The sequence below is a fragment of the Camelina sativa genome, chromosome 7, assembly GCF_030686135.1.
Source record: "Camelina sativa cultivar CO46 ecotype springtype chromosome 7, ASM3068613v1".
NCBI lineage: Eukaryota > Viridiplantae > Streptophyta > Magnoliopsida > Brassicales > Brassicaceae > Camelina > Camelina sativa.
In genome coordinates, this window is record NC_141886.1 from 24352229 (window position 1) to 24367376 (window position 15148).

Genomic DNA, 15148 nt, shown 5'->3' on the forward strand with positions numbered 1-15148 from the left:
AGTAGTACAGTGCGAATCTGGTACTGGTGGAAAAAACAACTGGACTGAGTCTTTCCCTAAAAACCCTAAACATAGATTTTTAGTTTTAGTTTGGTTTCATTTCTACTTTCCGCAACCAACCAAACAAAAACATCAGAGAGACACAACACAACACAACACACATCATCACACGTTTCTCTCTCTCTCTCTCTCTCTCTCTCTCTCTCTTCCTCCTCCGTCGCCAGCCACCATCAAAAATCCCTAAAACCTAGACTTCTCTCTCTCTCTCTCTCCCATTTTTTTGATGGCGGCCAATAACAGATCCGATCACGGATCAGACGAAAACACACGGCTTTACAACCCTTACCAAAACTACGAAGTCCCAATCAACAAATCTCAGTACCTTTACAAGCTTCCTACATCCCCTGAGTTTCTCTTCACGGAGGAGGCTTTGAGGCAGCGTAGATCTTGGGGTGAGAATCTCACTTTCTACACCGGAACAGCTTACCTCGGCGGCTCCGCTGCTGGAGCTTCTTTGGGAGTTATCACTGGAGTCAAAAGCTTCGAATCTGGCGACACGACTAAGCTCAAAATCAACAGGATCTTGAACTCTTCTGGTCAGGTGGGTCGGACTTGGGGTAACAGGGTTGGTATCATTGGTTTGGTCTACGCAGGGATCGAGAGTGGTGTTGTCGCTGGTACGGACAGAGATGATGTTTGGACCAGTGTGGTTGCTGGTCTTGGAACTGGAGCTGTTTGTAGGGCGGCGAGAGGGGTGAGATCCGCGGCTGTGGCTGGTGCTCTTGGTGGACTTGCGGCTGGAGCTGTTGTAGCAGGGAAGCAAATTGTGAAGCGGTATGTGCCCATTTGAAGAGCTGCGAATGTGTTCGAGTCTAATTGGAAGACTCTGTTTTCGTCGTTGTTGAAATTTTTGATAGGAGAAAATGGTGAATTTGATAGGTTTTGGTATGTCTTGGAATCATTAAAAAATGATAACTTTGTTTTTGGTTTCTAAGAGGTACAAAGTCTGTATGTCTCTCTCATAATGCAGTTTCACTTTGAAGAATAACCTGCAAACCTTTTTTTTTTTTATATTCATACTGATACCGATTGGTAATTTAATTTGTCATTGAGTGTTTCTGCTAGTTAGTGTTTTATGTTTCTGTTTGATCGATGTTACATCTTCCTTGATTTGTTAAGAAATGGATGTGTTGTTGTATCAGACTTGAGAAGAAGCTCTTCTTTCATGTATTTCTTATCATTTCACATCACTGTTTATATATTTCCATATGGTTCACTGTGCTTATAATGCAATGCAGAGAGTGAGTATGTATCATGCTTGATTCTCAAAGATCGTATATTTGTTTTCCTACTGGTTCTATTTCACCTGAATACCTCTTCTGCTCTAAGCATTTCATTTTGTCTCCGGGATTTTGCTAGCAAGGTTGTGGGGATCAGGTCACAGTGACTACTTTTGGTTTTGTGTTTTTCTCTATCAAGCTCACTGATATTGTATAATAAACCTCCTCTAAGCTCTTACCATGGAAGCTGCTATTGTTGAAACAAACAATATTAAGTCTTAACTTTGCGTAGAAAATAGTTTGTTACCGTAGATCGTGATCATGCAAAACGACGATTTGATTTGATTTGGTTTGTGCATCAAACGAGGATCTTCCATTAATAAACAACAATTCTTTAATAGTGTGCATTTTACATGAACAAAACTCTTTAAAGTGATTCATGGTACAAAGATTAAGGAACTCCCCACACACTATGGGAGATCACCCCACTGAACTTTGGATGGAGCACAACTCATGAAAGACCAACGCTTGCCTTTGCTCTGGCTTGTATGTGATCTTGGAGGTCGACTTCTTCTTGATATGGAATGACCACTGCTCCTATACGGATCAAGTTCTTCGTGGGTCGCAGGTACTGCCACAGTCAGCTTCTTGTTGATCTACGTCCAATTTCCATAGGTCAATACTCAATAGGATTTTCTCATTCGACCCACTCTCTACATAGCAGAGAAATAATGATTCATGAACTGAGAAAGTTCTGCAAAAAGATTTGTTTGTACCTACTTTTGACAAATATGATCTAAAACTCCTCTTTGGTGTGATATATTGCATGTATGCAGAACCAAAAAAGGTGTTTTATGTATCTTTATCATCTAAGGTCTATATCCGTTTTATTGATATGGTTACTGTGAGTAAATCATGAATATAGTCAATGTAACAGATTTAACAAGATTATAAATCTTTTCTTGCAGGTTCTTAGAATTTTCTAAGTTCAGTTTGCAGTTAATATCACTCAAAACGAACGCTTCTAAGAAACCAACCTGAGGGTGAGGAATCTGGGGAAGCGAAACTGAGTTGTGTACATGTGACACATATGTTCTGTCCTGGACACGTTCATGATCCTCTGTTGCAAACTCTCTTAGCCTGGTTAGAGCTGGTAACAGTACTGAAGCAAGATCAGGTCTGTCTTTTTTCCTCAGTTCACAGCACTGCAAAGCCAGTTTAGCCAACTCCAGAGTCTCTTCTTCAGGCCATTCTGATACTTTTGGATCCAAAATTTCTCTGAGCTTATTATTTTCAATTGCCATCTCTACTTTATGGGTTAAACCCATTGCTGGCATGGCTGTTATGATTTGCAGAAGCACTACACCAAAAGAGTAGAGGTCCGATTTCACTCCAAGCATTCCTGTTTGCTGATACTCAGGGTCGATGTAACAAAATGTACCTGTTTCGCAGTGAGCCAAAGAGGGAAAGAAACATCAACACTGGTTCCATGTTAAGACATTGAAAAGAGATGGGGGATAAAAAAACTCTTACCGGCTGCAGAAGTCATGTGATAGTTACTGAATGAATCATCAGCCATAGAGGGAGGTACCAAGCGAGCTAGACCAACATCACTGATTTTACTAGTGAAATGTTTATCAAGTAGAATGTTTGCTGGCTTCAGATCACGATGAACTAGGGGCTCAGGTTTTGCCTGGTGAAGGAAAAGAAGTCCTGTGGCAATCTCAGCAGCGATTCTGAACCTTGCTCTCCATGAAAGTGGAGGTGTATCGTTTTTGCAGAAGATGCGATCTTCAAGTGTTCCATTTTCCATATACTCATAAACGAGACAACCTAACTCGGGACATGCACCGAGAAGGATCACCATATTAGGGTGTCTCATGCTACTCAGAACCTCAATCTAGTAGTATAGAAAACATATGTATGAGTCGAGGAGAAGAAAAATATAAAGCAACATAAAGATTTTACGTTATAGTTCACTTACCTCTTGTTGGAACTGTTTCAGTCCCTCTGTGATACCTGACTTCATGATCTTAATGGCGACAGAATTGTAATGGAGGACAGCTTTGTAAACAGGTCCATAACCTCCTTCCCCAATCTTTAGATCATCAGAAAAACCATTGGTTGCAGCTTCAACATCTTTGATACTATAACGTCTGTAAGAGACTTCATTGACCAATCTCTCTTTCTCTAAATTGGCTTGCATCTCTTGTAATCTTCTCTTTAGGCTCTCCATTTGCGCTATGCGCTTTGCTATTTCAGCTGCGTGGATTTCAGACTCCCTTTTCTGCTTTTCCCTCTCAAACAATAATCTAGGCAATTCTATTGCTTCCTCTGACCTTGGGGTTGCAGTAGCTCTAGGTACTTGAAGTTCTTGAGACTACATAGATGTAATTAATATCTGATGATTAGTATTCACCACCTGGAATATTAAGACACCACAATTGTCATCGACAATATCTTACGTTTTCTTTGTGGTTTATAGTATCTTTGTCCTTCTTAAACTGCTTCAATTCCAGTCTTAGTCTCCTCACCTCTGCTTCAAGATTTTGATTCTGGTAAGACATCCCACAAACAACATACACCATGTCAATACCATGTTGACAATTGTGTATATCCGGGGACCAAATCTTGAAAAGTTTACCTGTTGTTCCACGACATTTCCCGCAAGTGGACTTTCCTGTGAATGATCAGTTATCCCAGAATACAGATTAAAACCAAGAAGGAAATGTCAGAATACTAAGAATCTAAACGTATATTTGATAGTGATGATATACTACTAACCGTGGACGTTGAAGTGATCGAGCTTCTGTTGTTAGTGGAACTTGAAGAGATGGTGTAAGAACTCACAGTTGATACCACACCGTAGCTGCCATTGTCAGTCCTCTCTGAGTGAGAAATCTCACTTACAGATTGAGGTGGTGAGATGCGAGGTGAATAGGATAGGTAGGAATCTGATATTGGTTTGTTGGTTTGTGTAGATACAGGTGATGTTGATGCCCTGTAAAATATGTAAACCAAATCTTGTTGAAACGAAAGCCATAGCGAAAGGTTAGAACTTAGAAGAGATCAAGAGAGTTTAAGATGTTACCTCTCGGAATCACTGGAGATGGAGCTCGTTGAGTTGTACAACAAAAAAGAGAGATTTTGTTGTCTCGAAAGTTTCTGAGGCTGAGTCGCAAATTTGCTTCTTGATAGCTTACCTTTGGACACAACAAAGACGGCACAAGTCTCTGGAGTCGTCTTAAGCAAAGTTGTGGGCACATCCGGACTCTTAAACTTCCTGATCACAAAAGATAGATTGAATGTTAGCATTTTATAGTAGCCAAAGTTGCGGATGATATCAAGCATGAGAAAGAAAGAGAAAAGAAGAAGAGACTTGAGGAAGGAGTTGCGTGCAGATGTGCCAACAACGATATTTGCAATAAAATTGTTGCTGATGTATTTAACCAAAGCATTGGAGATGTCAAGATCGCCAAGAATAACCTCCTTAGCTATGATCTGAGAAAACGTGTATATACACAATAATAATTAGTGTCATGATAAGTGATGAATTATAAGTGATGTGTTGTTACAAAGGAGATTGGGAATGATCCGATCACTAACTCCTTTTCGAGTGCAGAATCCTCTGAAAGGAAGAAACAATTGATGTGCCTCGTCCTGATTGTTTCCTGTGTTTCCTGCTGCATAACAGGATTCTAATAGTTAGGGTTCTTTAATTTGATTGTTGTTTCAACGAAGATGATGAGAGATACCTACCTTGAACGTGGACAAGGACACATTGTGGAGAATCTTGAAGGAGATTTTCAACGGCCCACTTGAAGGCGTGTTGGCTGTTCTTGTCCTTATCAATGGCGATCGCCGTGATTGTGCCAAAATCCACCGAGGTCCCTCTTACTCTTCTTGAATACATGTTAGAGAAACCTGCGACATAAAGCAACTATTAAACTCTCTCAATTATATCATGTCTTTATCACTAACACCCACAACCAAAATCGATTGTGTTGTTTTCTTTTGGTTGGCTCTGCAGCTTCTGAGAAGAAACGATGAACAATAAAAAGTAACAGATTATAAATTGTGAATGGTGAAGCTTTGAGTGGTTTTGCATTTTTGCTATTTTTTTGTGTTTTTTTTTTTCTCTCAAACAACTCAACAGTCTTGTGAAACAAACAAACAAAAAAAAAAAAAGGAAATTTTCTCAACTCTCAATTTATCTTTAGAAAGAAATTTTTGGGAAATTGCTGGTGCGATCGAACTTATAATGGTTACCGTTTCATATGAAATATGATATATACTAATATAGTATGCATGTTTTAGACTTTATAAGCTGCCTTTTTAACAAGAAGATACCACATCTGGATTTACACACGGCATATATGATATATTACTGAAATTTCAGGAAAAAAAATCAAATTGACCTTATAAATTAGCATAATTGACCTATAAAATTTTTAGTAACACAATTAACCCCTTAAATTTTTTTTTGATCCTGATAAACTGAATTCCTAGCTCCCGCCACTGGTTAAATAATACCACGACAGCAAATGATATATCCACGAATTTGACATTTTGTGAGCTACAAAATGAAGTCTGTGGACGTTTTCATTATCTATCGTCGTCCGCCCCGGATCAATCAGATAGCCACGTGGGCGGAGGTAGAAATCGAAATTATTGCGATTAAATTGACTTGCAAAAAAAACAAACACACGTTGCAGTTTCTGATTTACGTAGCCAAAGAAAGGACCAACCAAAAAAGTTGCGATTGCTCATATATTATTATATTTTCTTGGTTGTCGTCTTCCATCTTTTGTATCACCATCTCTTATACGTCTCTCATCGATACATTAGTACTTTTTAAGACAATTAATTCCATAAAGATTATACATTTTTAGTTGTCGCACAAAAAAACATGTATATATATTATTATTTGTTTAGGCTGATTCTTCTTATTGATAACAATCATTTTGTGTTATTCTTACCAGGAGAGTCCTCTGGACAAGTTGGTAAGAGTTGTTCTACACTATAAAACCAAATATATATATATATATATATATATGAACAAAACAAAAACTAAATATTGATTTCTATAGAAATATTGATATAAGAACATAATACTCAAAATTTAATATTACATTTTATATTAACTTCTATTGTAAATAATAAATATAAAAGGGTTTTAGTTAGTCTAGATAATATTCGGTAACTAAATTGCATCCTCAAAATAAAATATATTCACTCTATTTCAAAATAGTTAAATTTTAAAAAAAAAAATCAAGTTTAACATTAAGAATCTAAAATGTAACTATTTTGAAACACAAAAATCCATGTTATGAAAGATGACCAACTCTCTCAAATGACACGTCAACAGTGGAGAGAGTGCCACATGTTTGTCCTCCTTAAAAGCAAACAAACCTATACTAAAAAGAATATGAAACATCTTTCATGTCTTATATTCTTTTTTTTATATATCACAAACAGTTTCATTATTTAACCAAAAAATTTAGAGATATTTAGAACATGTCAAAATAATAGATGCATAGTAAACGCGTTACAATTTTGTCAATAGTTTGAAGAGTTGCAGCTATGATCGAGATATTGGTTAATATTGTAGAGAAATTCATGAAAGTTTGTTCCTAAAGAATTAAATTTTTATATATGAAGAAGAGTAGGGTTTTGTTCACTATTAGATGAAAGATAGTTGAATAAAATTGTAAAATGTTAGTTTAGAAAAATAAAGAGACAAAGAGGAAGATAGTTGAATAAATTCATGAATGTTGGTATTCATATTCTATTATTTAGAAGTTGTCAAAAAGAAAATTATATGAACTTTTTATTAAAAACAAATTCTAGAGTTATATTCAGCAAAATTGAGGAGCTAACATGAATGTAAAATTTAGTTAACCAAAAAAACTTTTTGTTACAAAATATGCATTTTTAGATCAAGCTTTTATTTGATATATATTTTTTTGACGTTTTAGACAAGAATTGTAGAATGATTAAATCTCTGAAAACAAAGTTGTTCATGCATGTATCTAATAATTCAATTACAAAATGAGAAAACTTATGTGAAATATTAAAAAAAAAAATCAACATTAAATTATATATTTTTTAAAAATTTCTACAATTTAAAAAGAACAAAAATTATATAGATTATAAAATATATATATATATATATAGTACCAAAATTATTTTAAAAACGGTAAATCATAAACATGTGGCGCATAACGTGCGTGTATTCATCTAGTCACTTAGAAAATAACATCCAAACGAAAAAAGAAAAGAAAATAACATCCATTGAACAAGTATATGAAGCGTCAAGATTTCATTCTTCAAGATTCATTCATCCATATCTTATTAACTGATTTTCAATTTATTCATTTTCATATTTAAAATTCACATAACTAGTCATATACACATTAAAAGAAGAATATTATTCATATATAAATCATTAATATTTCACATATCTAAAACTTGGCCACTTAATATCACACCTTCATGAATACCATTTTAAAATCAATAACTTTTATATACGATGGATTTGTATAAATGATTTATGGACATATAAATGTTTTTACACATAAAAAGAAACAAAAATTACAGTTTTATATATCACTTTAAGGAAAAAAAGAAGAAGGGAAAATCTAGTATCTAGTACATATATAGAGAAGCCAAATGCGTTGTAACTTCTTGTTTTGGTAATTGAGATCGAAAACAAATCACACTAGTCACTAGGCATGGTTAGTATATATAGTATTTGGTTTTTTTCATACTAAATAAGGGGTATAACAAAAAAAAAAAAGGAAAAGGGGGGGAATTAAAATAACATCTGTTGTTGTTAGCTGATCGACAGGTGTTGCCTGAAGAAAAGCAAAAAAAAAAGGTTTTGGAAAATAAAAGGACAAAAAGTTCACAAAGGCTTGTGTGTATACGTGTCCTTCTAATAATCCCCTTTTGTAATAAATACTCCTTTTTTTTATTTATTTAAATAATTTTGTGAAAAGGAATAAAAGAAGAAACAGAGAGAGAAAAAAGCATACCACACAATATTCCCTTCTCTCTCGCTCGACCCAGAGAAACCAATAATAATAATAATCATCATCTTCTCTCAATCAAAATTAAAGGAGAGAACATCTTTACTTTACTCTGTTCCATCTCTCTCCCTCTGTTTTTTTGTAGATGCGAATATCTTAGAGATTCATTCAACTGGTAAGTTTTTTTATTTTTTTGGGCTTTCCTGATTTTTTTTTTCTTTTCCTGTGTGGTATATAGTGAATGATGAAGCTTTGTGCTATTTATTTGTTATGTTGAATCTTTTTTATTTTTATTTTTAAATCTTATTTATTTGAGAGCTTAGTGTGTTAGTTTTTTTCTTCTTCTTCTTCTTAAGAACGAAGCTTTTTCCATTCATCTTTCTATTTCTGGGTTAATAAAGCTGAAACTTTCTTTTTATTTATTTATTTTATAGAGATCCATGTTTCGTCTACTTTGATTCGTGATGTCGAATTGTTAGAGTTCTCTTGTGATTATTGATTCCTCTTTTTTTTTTTTTTTTGGGTGTGTGAGAATTTTGTCACGCCCCGTTTGTATAAGTTTTTGATTAGTGCTCTTTTTGTGTGTGATCTCTCTCTCTAAATAGGGTGAAATCGAGATTAAGGATTTGTGCGAAAAGATCAACCCAAGTTGTTTGGTATTTTGGGGATCGAGAGAGTGGGTGTAAAAATCGAGTGAAGGAGAAAAAATTACAGAGGATCCGTTTCAGATCTGTTTCATCTCCTCCGGTACTTGATTCGTCCTCTCTCTGTGTGTGTGTTTTTTTAAAACTATGCTTGCTTGCACTAGCTAGTGCATGAACAATAAGCGGCATTGGAGTCGCTGATATATATTATAAAACTGACATTTTTCAATGGAGCAAGCAAATCAAGATCATGAAACCGTTGCTTAGACGAGGATTCCAAGAAGAAGAAGAAGAAGAAATCAATTGAATGATTGACATCTTTGAAGATAGATTGATTACTCGATATCTCTCTACTTTTTCTCTGTGGTCTGTGTGTGGTGTGGGGAGATCTCTGATTTTGTGGAGCTCATGGAAGAGATGACTCCTGCTGTTGCAATGACTCTTAGCTTAGCTAATACAATGTGTGACTCATCATCTCCTGTGGAGATCACTCAGCTCAAGAACGTTACCGATTCTGCTGATTTGTTATCTGATTCACAAAACCAAACCTTTTCCAACGAATCCCCCATGGAAGGTGAATCTGAACTGTTGAAAAGCGGGTCTTCTTCTTCTACTAATGTTTTAGATGAAGACGAGGTACTACTCTCTGCTGTGGAGGATGATGATAATAGTGCTGCAGTCATTAGTGAAGGCTTATTAGTTGTTGATGCTGGCTCTGAATTAAGCTTGTCTGAAATAGATAACGGGAGAGTTCTTGCAACTGCTATTATCGTTGGCGAATCGAGCATCGAGCAGGTCCCCACTGCTGAAGTTCTTATTGCCGGTGTGAGTAAAGATTCGAGTGTAGAAGATGGTTCAGGTGTAACGGCTTCTGAGGTTGTCATTCGCTTGCCTGAAGAAAATAGTAATCAGCTGGTCAAAGGTAGAAGTGTTTATGAATTAGATTGCATACCGCTTTGGGGAACCGTTTCCATTCAAGGTAATAGATCTGAGATGGAGGATGCTTTTGCCGTGTTGCCTCATTTTCTTAAACTGCCTATCAAAATGCTTATGGGAGATCATGAGGGTATGAGTCCTAGCCTCACACACCTCACTGGTCATTTTTTCGGTGTTTATGATGGTCACGGAGGCCATAAGGTATGCTGTATTCTCATTTCTTTATATTCTCTGGCAATGGAATTTGTGTTACACCTCTTTGAATCCAGATTACCTTTTTGATTTTGGGATTTTCCGTTAAAATCCATTGCCTATTAAATAAATGTACTGATGGTTTGTAGGTTGCTGACTATTGCCGAGATAGACTCCATTTTGCCTTGGCTGAAGAAATCGAACATATAAAAGATGAGTTATGCAAGAGGAACACAGGAGAGGGTAGGCAGGTCCAGTGGGAGAAAGTCTTCACTAGTTGTTTTCTAACCGTTGATGGTGAGATTGGGGGAAACATTGGCAGAGCCGTTGTTGGTTCTTCTGATAAGCTTCTTGAGGCTGTTGCCTCTGAGACCGTAGGATCAACTGCTGTGGTTGCTTTGGTTTGCTCATCACATATAGTAGTTTCTAACTGCGGGGATTCAAGGGCGGTATTATTCCGTGGCAAAGAAGCCATGCCCTTATCAGTTGATCACAAAGTAAAAAGAGTTTCCTTTCTTTCCTTCTATCCAAGAGTTTGGCACACTCTAATGCACCGAGTTGATGAAGTTTTTTCTTAATTCTTTCTCTTTTTTTCTGCAGCCAGATAGAGAGGATGAATATGCAAGAATAGAAAATGCTGGAGGTAAAGTTATACAATGGCAAGGCGCACGTGTTTTTGGTGTTCTTGCCATGTCTAGGTCCCTAGGTAAGCAGTGCTTCTCTTGATGATTACTAATGCATCTATGAATGTCGCGAGTTGGCTTATTGGTTTCAAAACTTACCTTGGTTATGAATTTACTCCCCTTCATGAATCATTAGATCCTCGGCGTTTTTTTCCTCCTCTGGACCTATGCAGGTGACAGATATCTGAAGCCATATGTGATCCCAAAACCGGAAGTAACATTCATGCCGAGGTCAAGAGAAGATGAGTGTCTCATACTAGCCAGTGATGGTCTTTGGGATGTAATGAACAACCAAGAAGCTTGCGAAATGGCTAGGAGACGGATCTTGATGTGGCACAAGAAGAACGGTGCACCACCTATAGCAGAGAGAGGCAAAGGAACTGACCCAGCTTGCCAAGCGGCGGCTGATTACCTCTCCATGCTTGCTATTCAAAAAGGAAGTAAAGACAACATATCCATCATTGTGATTGACTTGAAAGCTCAAAGAAAGTTCAAGACCAGAACTTGAAGCTTAATTACAAACAGTACGCTTACTTACTTTTTTTTTTAACTGGGGGTAAGTTTAGATCGTTAAGGATCTAATGTCGACAAGTTTTTACATATTATATTTACTCAATATTGTTAGAGGGGTTGGGGAAAGAAAAGGAAAAGAAAAAAGAAGGTATGGAAATGCGGGTTGGGGAGGAGAAGACTGAAGATTAAGAAGATGATGCATAGCTAATTATAAGTACATTCCTTTTTTTCTCATGAAACTTTGGGATTCGTATGTATAAGAAGAAGAAATAGGCAAAAAATATGCTTTTTTTTGGTTGGGTATTAAAGTAGAGATGAATATGTTGTAATAGTTTTGAGATGTGGCCATTGAAATTGTAATTGAGACTATTGTCACATTAACCTTCTTGCATTTCTCTTTTCTCTTTTTACTATCCTTTTTCTACTGATTTTCTTTACATTTCCATAACTTACATTGACACCGAATTTTTAGTGTTTTGGATCCAAGTGATTCAAGGTTGAGTTAAGTAGTGGTAAAGCAGTAAAATAAACAAAAGGTGGACGTGCCGGAGTGGTTATCGGGCATGACTAGAAATCATGTGGGCTTTGCCCGCGCAGGAACCTGCCGTTCACGTTTTTCTTTTTTTCTTTTTTCCTTTTTTGTATTTAATCCGTAACTTACCTTAATCATCTTACATTCATTCATACCGTACGAAATGTCAATATTTCTTTTCCTAATTTGGGGTAGAATAGAAATCAATTACAAATGTGGTGGTGACGTGTGAAACCGTAAGTGTATTAGAAAGCTATTAATCATTGGCAGTTTGGCACCGCGTAAACACTGGATTGTAAAAGAAAGTACGTATTCATTTTTAGATAAGTTATCAAGAAATTAATATTTCATATGTATATTGCATTTGACGGTTTAGCCATTTGTGAAAGCCACGACAACACCGGCCCTCTTCCATTGATCTAAACGGTAGGTATATAAATATATTATTTTTGATAATATAAAGAAAACATTTAGCAGTTTATTATTCTAAATTAGATATTAAAAAGACTAATTATGCATCAGCTGCTTCATATAGAAAACGTGTTTATTAATACGTTAGACATATGATTCCGTTGAACAATTTGATTATTTGACGTACCAAAATGTATTTGCTACATGTAATCCAGCTGTATTATTGGTAGGGGACTTTGAATTTCCATTTCCAACTTTCACAAGCAAATACCACCATTTTTCCAGCTTATCTTAGAAGTCATTGAAAATTAAAACAAAACCAGAAAATCTCCCAACAAAACTACATATATGATGTGGGATTACCAAAGTTTTATTCGGATTTTAATGATTAACTAAGTATCAAGTTTCGAAAATGTGGATTTTTAGACTTCGTGGATATGAATTTTTTTCAGTTTTTTAATGGATAGTTTGTGACGGTTGCAATATTTATTTATACAAGTAATCAATTATAAAGTATACAGTAGTACTACATACATATCCCGCACATATAATGTAAACAAATTTATCTCTTTTTTTTTTTGTCGAGATTCGAACTCAAGAACTGGTCAGATCTACTGAGTAAACTACAAGTACTAAATTTGAACATACATACATCTGTTTAGAATTTAGATATCCTCTACATGAAATGTGAAAATGTATCTCTACGTTTTATATATAAATGAATTTTTTGACATTATATTTTCGACGAAAATACGTTCATTATCCGATTATTTTTCTAATAAAAATATGTCAAATAACATATCTAAATATTCCAAGACCAAGACAAAGACGTATTTTTGTTGTTGTTAGAAAGGTATTTGTGAATATTTGTTGTTAGTAAATCCACAAATATTCATATATATAAAAAAGAGACCAAACCCAGTTCCCCAAGCATTTACAAAGCATAAAAGCAACACATCACACAGCATCGTAAGCCAACCACTCCAAACTAGTAATAAAAAGTTGTCTTTCTCAAAAAGCCAAAATAGTACTAGAAAAACAAAACGAAAAGAGTAGTATGGAAGAAGAAGACGGAGACGCGTCTACGCCGTATTGGCTCCAATCACGCCGTAACAGCAACACTTACTTCCGCCGCACCGCAAGTCTCGGCGGCCGTGCAACCACCGTCGCCACTCAAATATTCTTCGCCGGAGCAGCTGCCATCCTCATAGTCTTCTTCATTATCCCTCCTTTCTTCTCCTCTGTTTCACAGATTTTTCGACCTCATTTAGTCCGTAGAAGCTGGGACTATCTCAACTTCGTTCTCGTACTCTTCGCCGTCCTTTGCGGCTTCCTCAGCCGCAACTCCAATAATGACGAAACCAATCATAACAAAGAAGAAGACGTCAGTAACGAGTTCTCCAACTCGCCGTCCATCATCGATCGAGGAGGTGTCACACCGCGTTATTGGCTCGATGATCGTGGTGGTGATCAGACGGTGTACAAGAGGTTTAGTAGATTAAGGAGTGTTAGCTCGTATCCAGATCTGAGGCTCCGGGAATACGAAGACGATGAACGCTGGAGATTTTACGATGATACACGTGTAAGTAAATGCCGTTATGAAGATACAGATCCGATCTATCCTAATCAAAGTTACAGAAACTGGCAAGAGGAGGCTAAACCACCGCCGGAAGATGTAGTTCAACCAGACCGCGAAGGCAGCAACGGAGAAGGAAGAAAAGTACAAAGCAACGGTTCCGAAGCTGAGAAAGTTGAGGTTGTTGCGACGGCCGAAGCTGAAGTAGTAGAAGAAGAGCTAACAGTGCCATCTGCTCCGCCGTATATCCCGTCTCCTCCACCGTCTCCGCCACGTGCTCCCCCACAGCCTAAGCAATCGAAGAGGAAGACTAAAAGAGTGTACCAAGATGTTCCTCCAAAGGAAGATAAGAAAGAGAGAGATGAATTTGTGGCGGTGGCGACGCCTCCGATAACTCCGATCCCGCCTCCGACGAGTGTGTATCAGAAGAGCAGTAAACAGGAGAAGAAGAAAGGAGGAGCAACCAAAGAGTTTCTAATAGCGTTACGGAGGAAGAAGAAGAAGCAGAGACAACAGAGCATCGACGGACTCGATTTACTCTTCGGCTCCGATCCTCCATTGGTCTATACAATGCCACAACCGCCGCCTCCGCCACCGCCTCCACCACCTTTCTTACAAGGGCTTTTCTCATCCAAAAAAGGTAAAAGCAAAAGAACCAACAATTCAAATCCACCGCCTCCTCCTCCTCCGCCACCACCTGAACGGAGATATGAATCACGAGCATCAATCACGAAGCTCCGCAAAGCTCCAGTGGAATCACGGACATCTAAACCGAATCCGCCAGCTAGAGTTACTCAATTCATAGGCACAGGAAGCGAATCTCCATTGTTACCGATCCCGCCGCCGCCTCCTCCTCCGCCGTTTAAAATGCCGGCTTGGAAATTTGTCAAGCGTGGAGATTACGTCAGGATGGCTAGTGACATCAGCATAAGCTCCGACGAACCCGATGAGTCGGATGTAGCTCAGTCGGCCGGTGGGAGTATGTTCTGTCTGAGCCCCGACGTAGATACCAAAGCCGATGATTTCATCGCGAGATTCAGAGCTGGACTCAAATTGGAGAAGATGAACTCTGCCAAAAGAGGGAGATCCAATTTAGGACCCGAACCCGGACTCGATGAATCCGGATCTTAAACGGGTTACAGGCCTTAGCCCAAGCGTATAGAGTTTATTTCTTTCTTAATGGGCTTTTTTTGTATCGTTGGTTTTTTTATTTTGGTTGCATTTTTTGGCTTACTACATTGTGTTGTTTTTTCTTTACATTTATTAAATTTTCTTATACGTATAATCTTGTGGTGTATACATAAATAAACACAACTCTTACCTATGTTGCGTTACAAAGAAGCTGCGTTA

At 37.2% G+C, this 15148-nt stretch overlaps 3 protein-coding genes and 1 pseudogene across 14 annotated transcripts; 3 read left to right on the top strand and 1 right to left on the bottom strand.

The window, feature by feature from the left end:
• Positions 1-43: 43 nt before the first annotated feature.
• LOC104701960 (mitochondrial import inner membrane translocase subunit TIM23-2 pseudogene) lies at positions 44-1201 on the top strand (annotated as a pseudogene). Its single transcript, XR_015561041.1, has one exon. The product of XR_015561041.1 is annotated as a mitochondrial import inner membrane translocase subunit TIM23-2 pseudogene (transcript).
• Positions 1202-1630: 429 nt separating this feature from the next.
• Positions 1631-5543, bottom strand: LOC104701958 (U-box domain-containing protein 52-like). Of its 4 annotated transcripts, none has more exons than XM_010417737.3 (11): positions 5040-5543; positions 4887-4963; positions 4660-4781; positions 4372-4563; positions 4065-4281; positions 3925-3960; positions 3746-3835; positions 3265-3660; positions 2814-3180; positions 2318-2721; positions 1631-1936 (listed from the first exon to the last, which is right to left on the bottom strand). In XM_010417737.3, the coding sequence occupies exons 1-11, from the start codon at positions 5191-5193 to the stop codon at positions 1751-1753; spliced, it is 2241 nt and encodes a 746-aa protein (XP_010416039.1). In that variant the 5' UTR covers positions 5194-5543; the 3' UTR covers positions 1631-1750. The 4 variants fall into 4 exon arrangements, with proteins under 4 accessions (XP_010416039.1, XP_010416041.1, XP_010416040.1 ...); XM_010417739.3 differs by having other exon boundaries at positions 1631-1993; positions 5040-5528; XM_010417738.3 differs by having other exon boundaries at positions 4887-4960; positions 5040-5498.
• Positions 5544-8267: 2724 nt separating this feature from the next.
• LOC104701961 (protein phosphatase 2C 16) lies at positions 8268-11660 on the top strand. Of its 8 annotated transcripts, XM_087456918.1 has the most exons (7): positions 8290-8486; positions 8917-9058; positions 9194-10092; positions 10233-10580; positions 10684-10789; positions 10940-11290; positions 11392-11660. In XM_087456918.1, exons 3-6 carry the CDS (start codon positions 9364-9366, stop codon positions 11272-11274), a joined length of 1518 nt encoding a protein of 505 aa, XP_087313044.1. In that variant the 5' UTR covers positions 8290-8486; positions 8917-9058; positions 9194-9363; the 3' UTR covers positions 11275-11290; positions 11392-11660. The 8 variants fall into 8 exon arrangements, 7 of the variants coding, with proteins under 7 accessions (XP_087313041.1, XP_087313042.1, XP_087313046.1 ...); XR_015561037.1 differs by having other exon boundaries at positions 8268-8486; positions 8917-10092; positions 10903-11290; XM_087456915.1 differs by having other exon boundaries at positions 8268-8486; positions 8917-10092.
• Positions 11661-13084: 1424 nt separating this feature from the next.
• On the top strand, positions 13085-15136 carry LOC104701963 (uncharacterized). The gene has a single exon (XM_010417745.3). The coding sequence runs from the start codon at positions 13280-13282 to the stop codon at positions 14927-14929; it is 1650 nt and encodes a 549-aa protein (XP_010416047.2). The 5' UTR covers positions 13085-13279; the 3' UTR covers positions 14930-15136.
• Positions 15137-15148: the final 12 nt, after the last annotated feature.

Coding starts and splice junctions, on each gene's coding strand:
- LOC104701958 (XM_010417737.3), bottom strand. CDS start 5,193: ATGTATTCAAGAAGAGTAAGAGGGACCTCGGTGGATTTTGGCACAATC. Junction 3,836..3,924: donor GAAATGTCGTGGAACAACAG/GTAAACTTTTCA, acceptor ATGTCTTACCAG/AATCAAAATCTTGAAGCAGA. Junction 1,937..2,317: donor CCCAGATTCCTCACCCTCAG/GTTGGTTTCTTA, acceptor AATTGGACGTAG/ATCAACAAGAAGCTGACTGT.
- LOC104701961 (XM_087456915.1), top strand. CDS start 9,364: ATGGAAGAGATGACTCCTGCTGTTGCAATGACTCTTAGCTTAGCTAAT. Junction 10,581..10,683: donor CCTTATCAGTTGATCACAAA/GTAAAAAGAGTT, acceptor TTTTTTCTGCAG/CCAGATAGAGAGGATGAATA. Junction 10,790..10,939: donor TGCCATGTCTAGGTCCCTAG/GTAAGCAGTGCT, acceptor GGACCTATGCAG/GTGACAGATATCTGAAGCCA.
- LOC104701963 (XM_010417745.3), top strand. CDS start 13,280: ATGGAAGAAGAAGACGGAGACGCGTCTACGCCGTATTGGCTCCAATCA.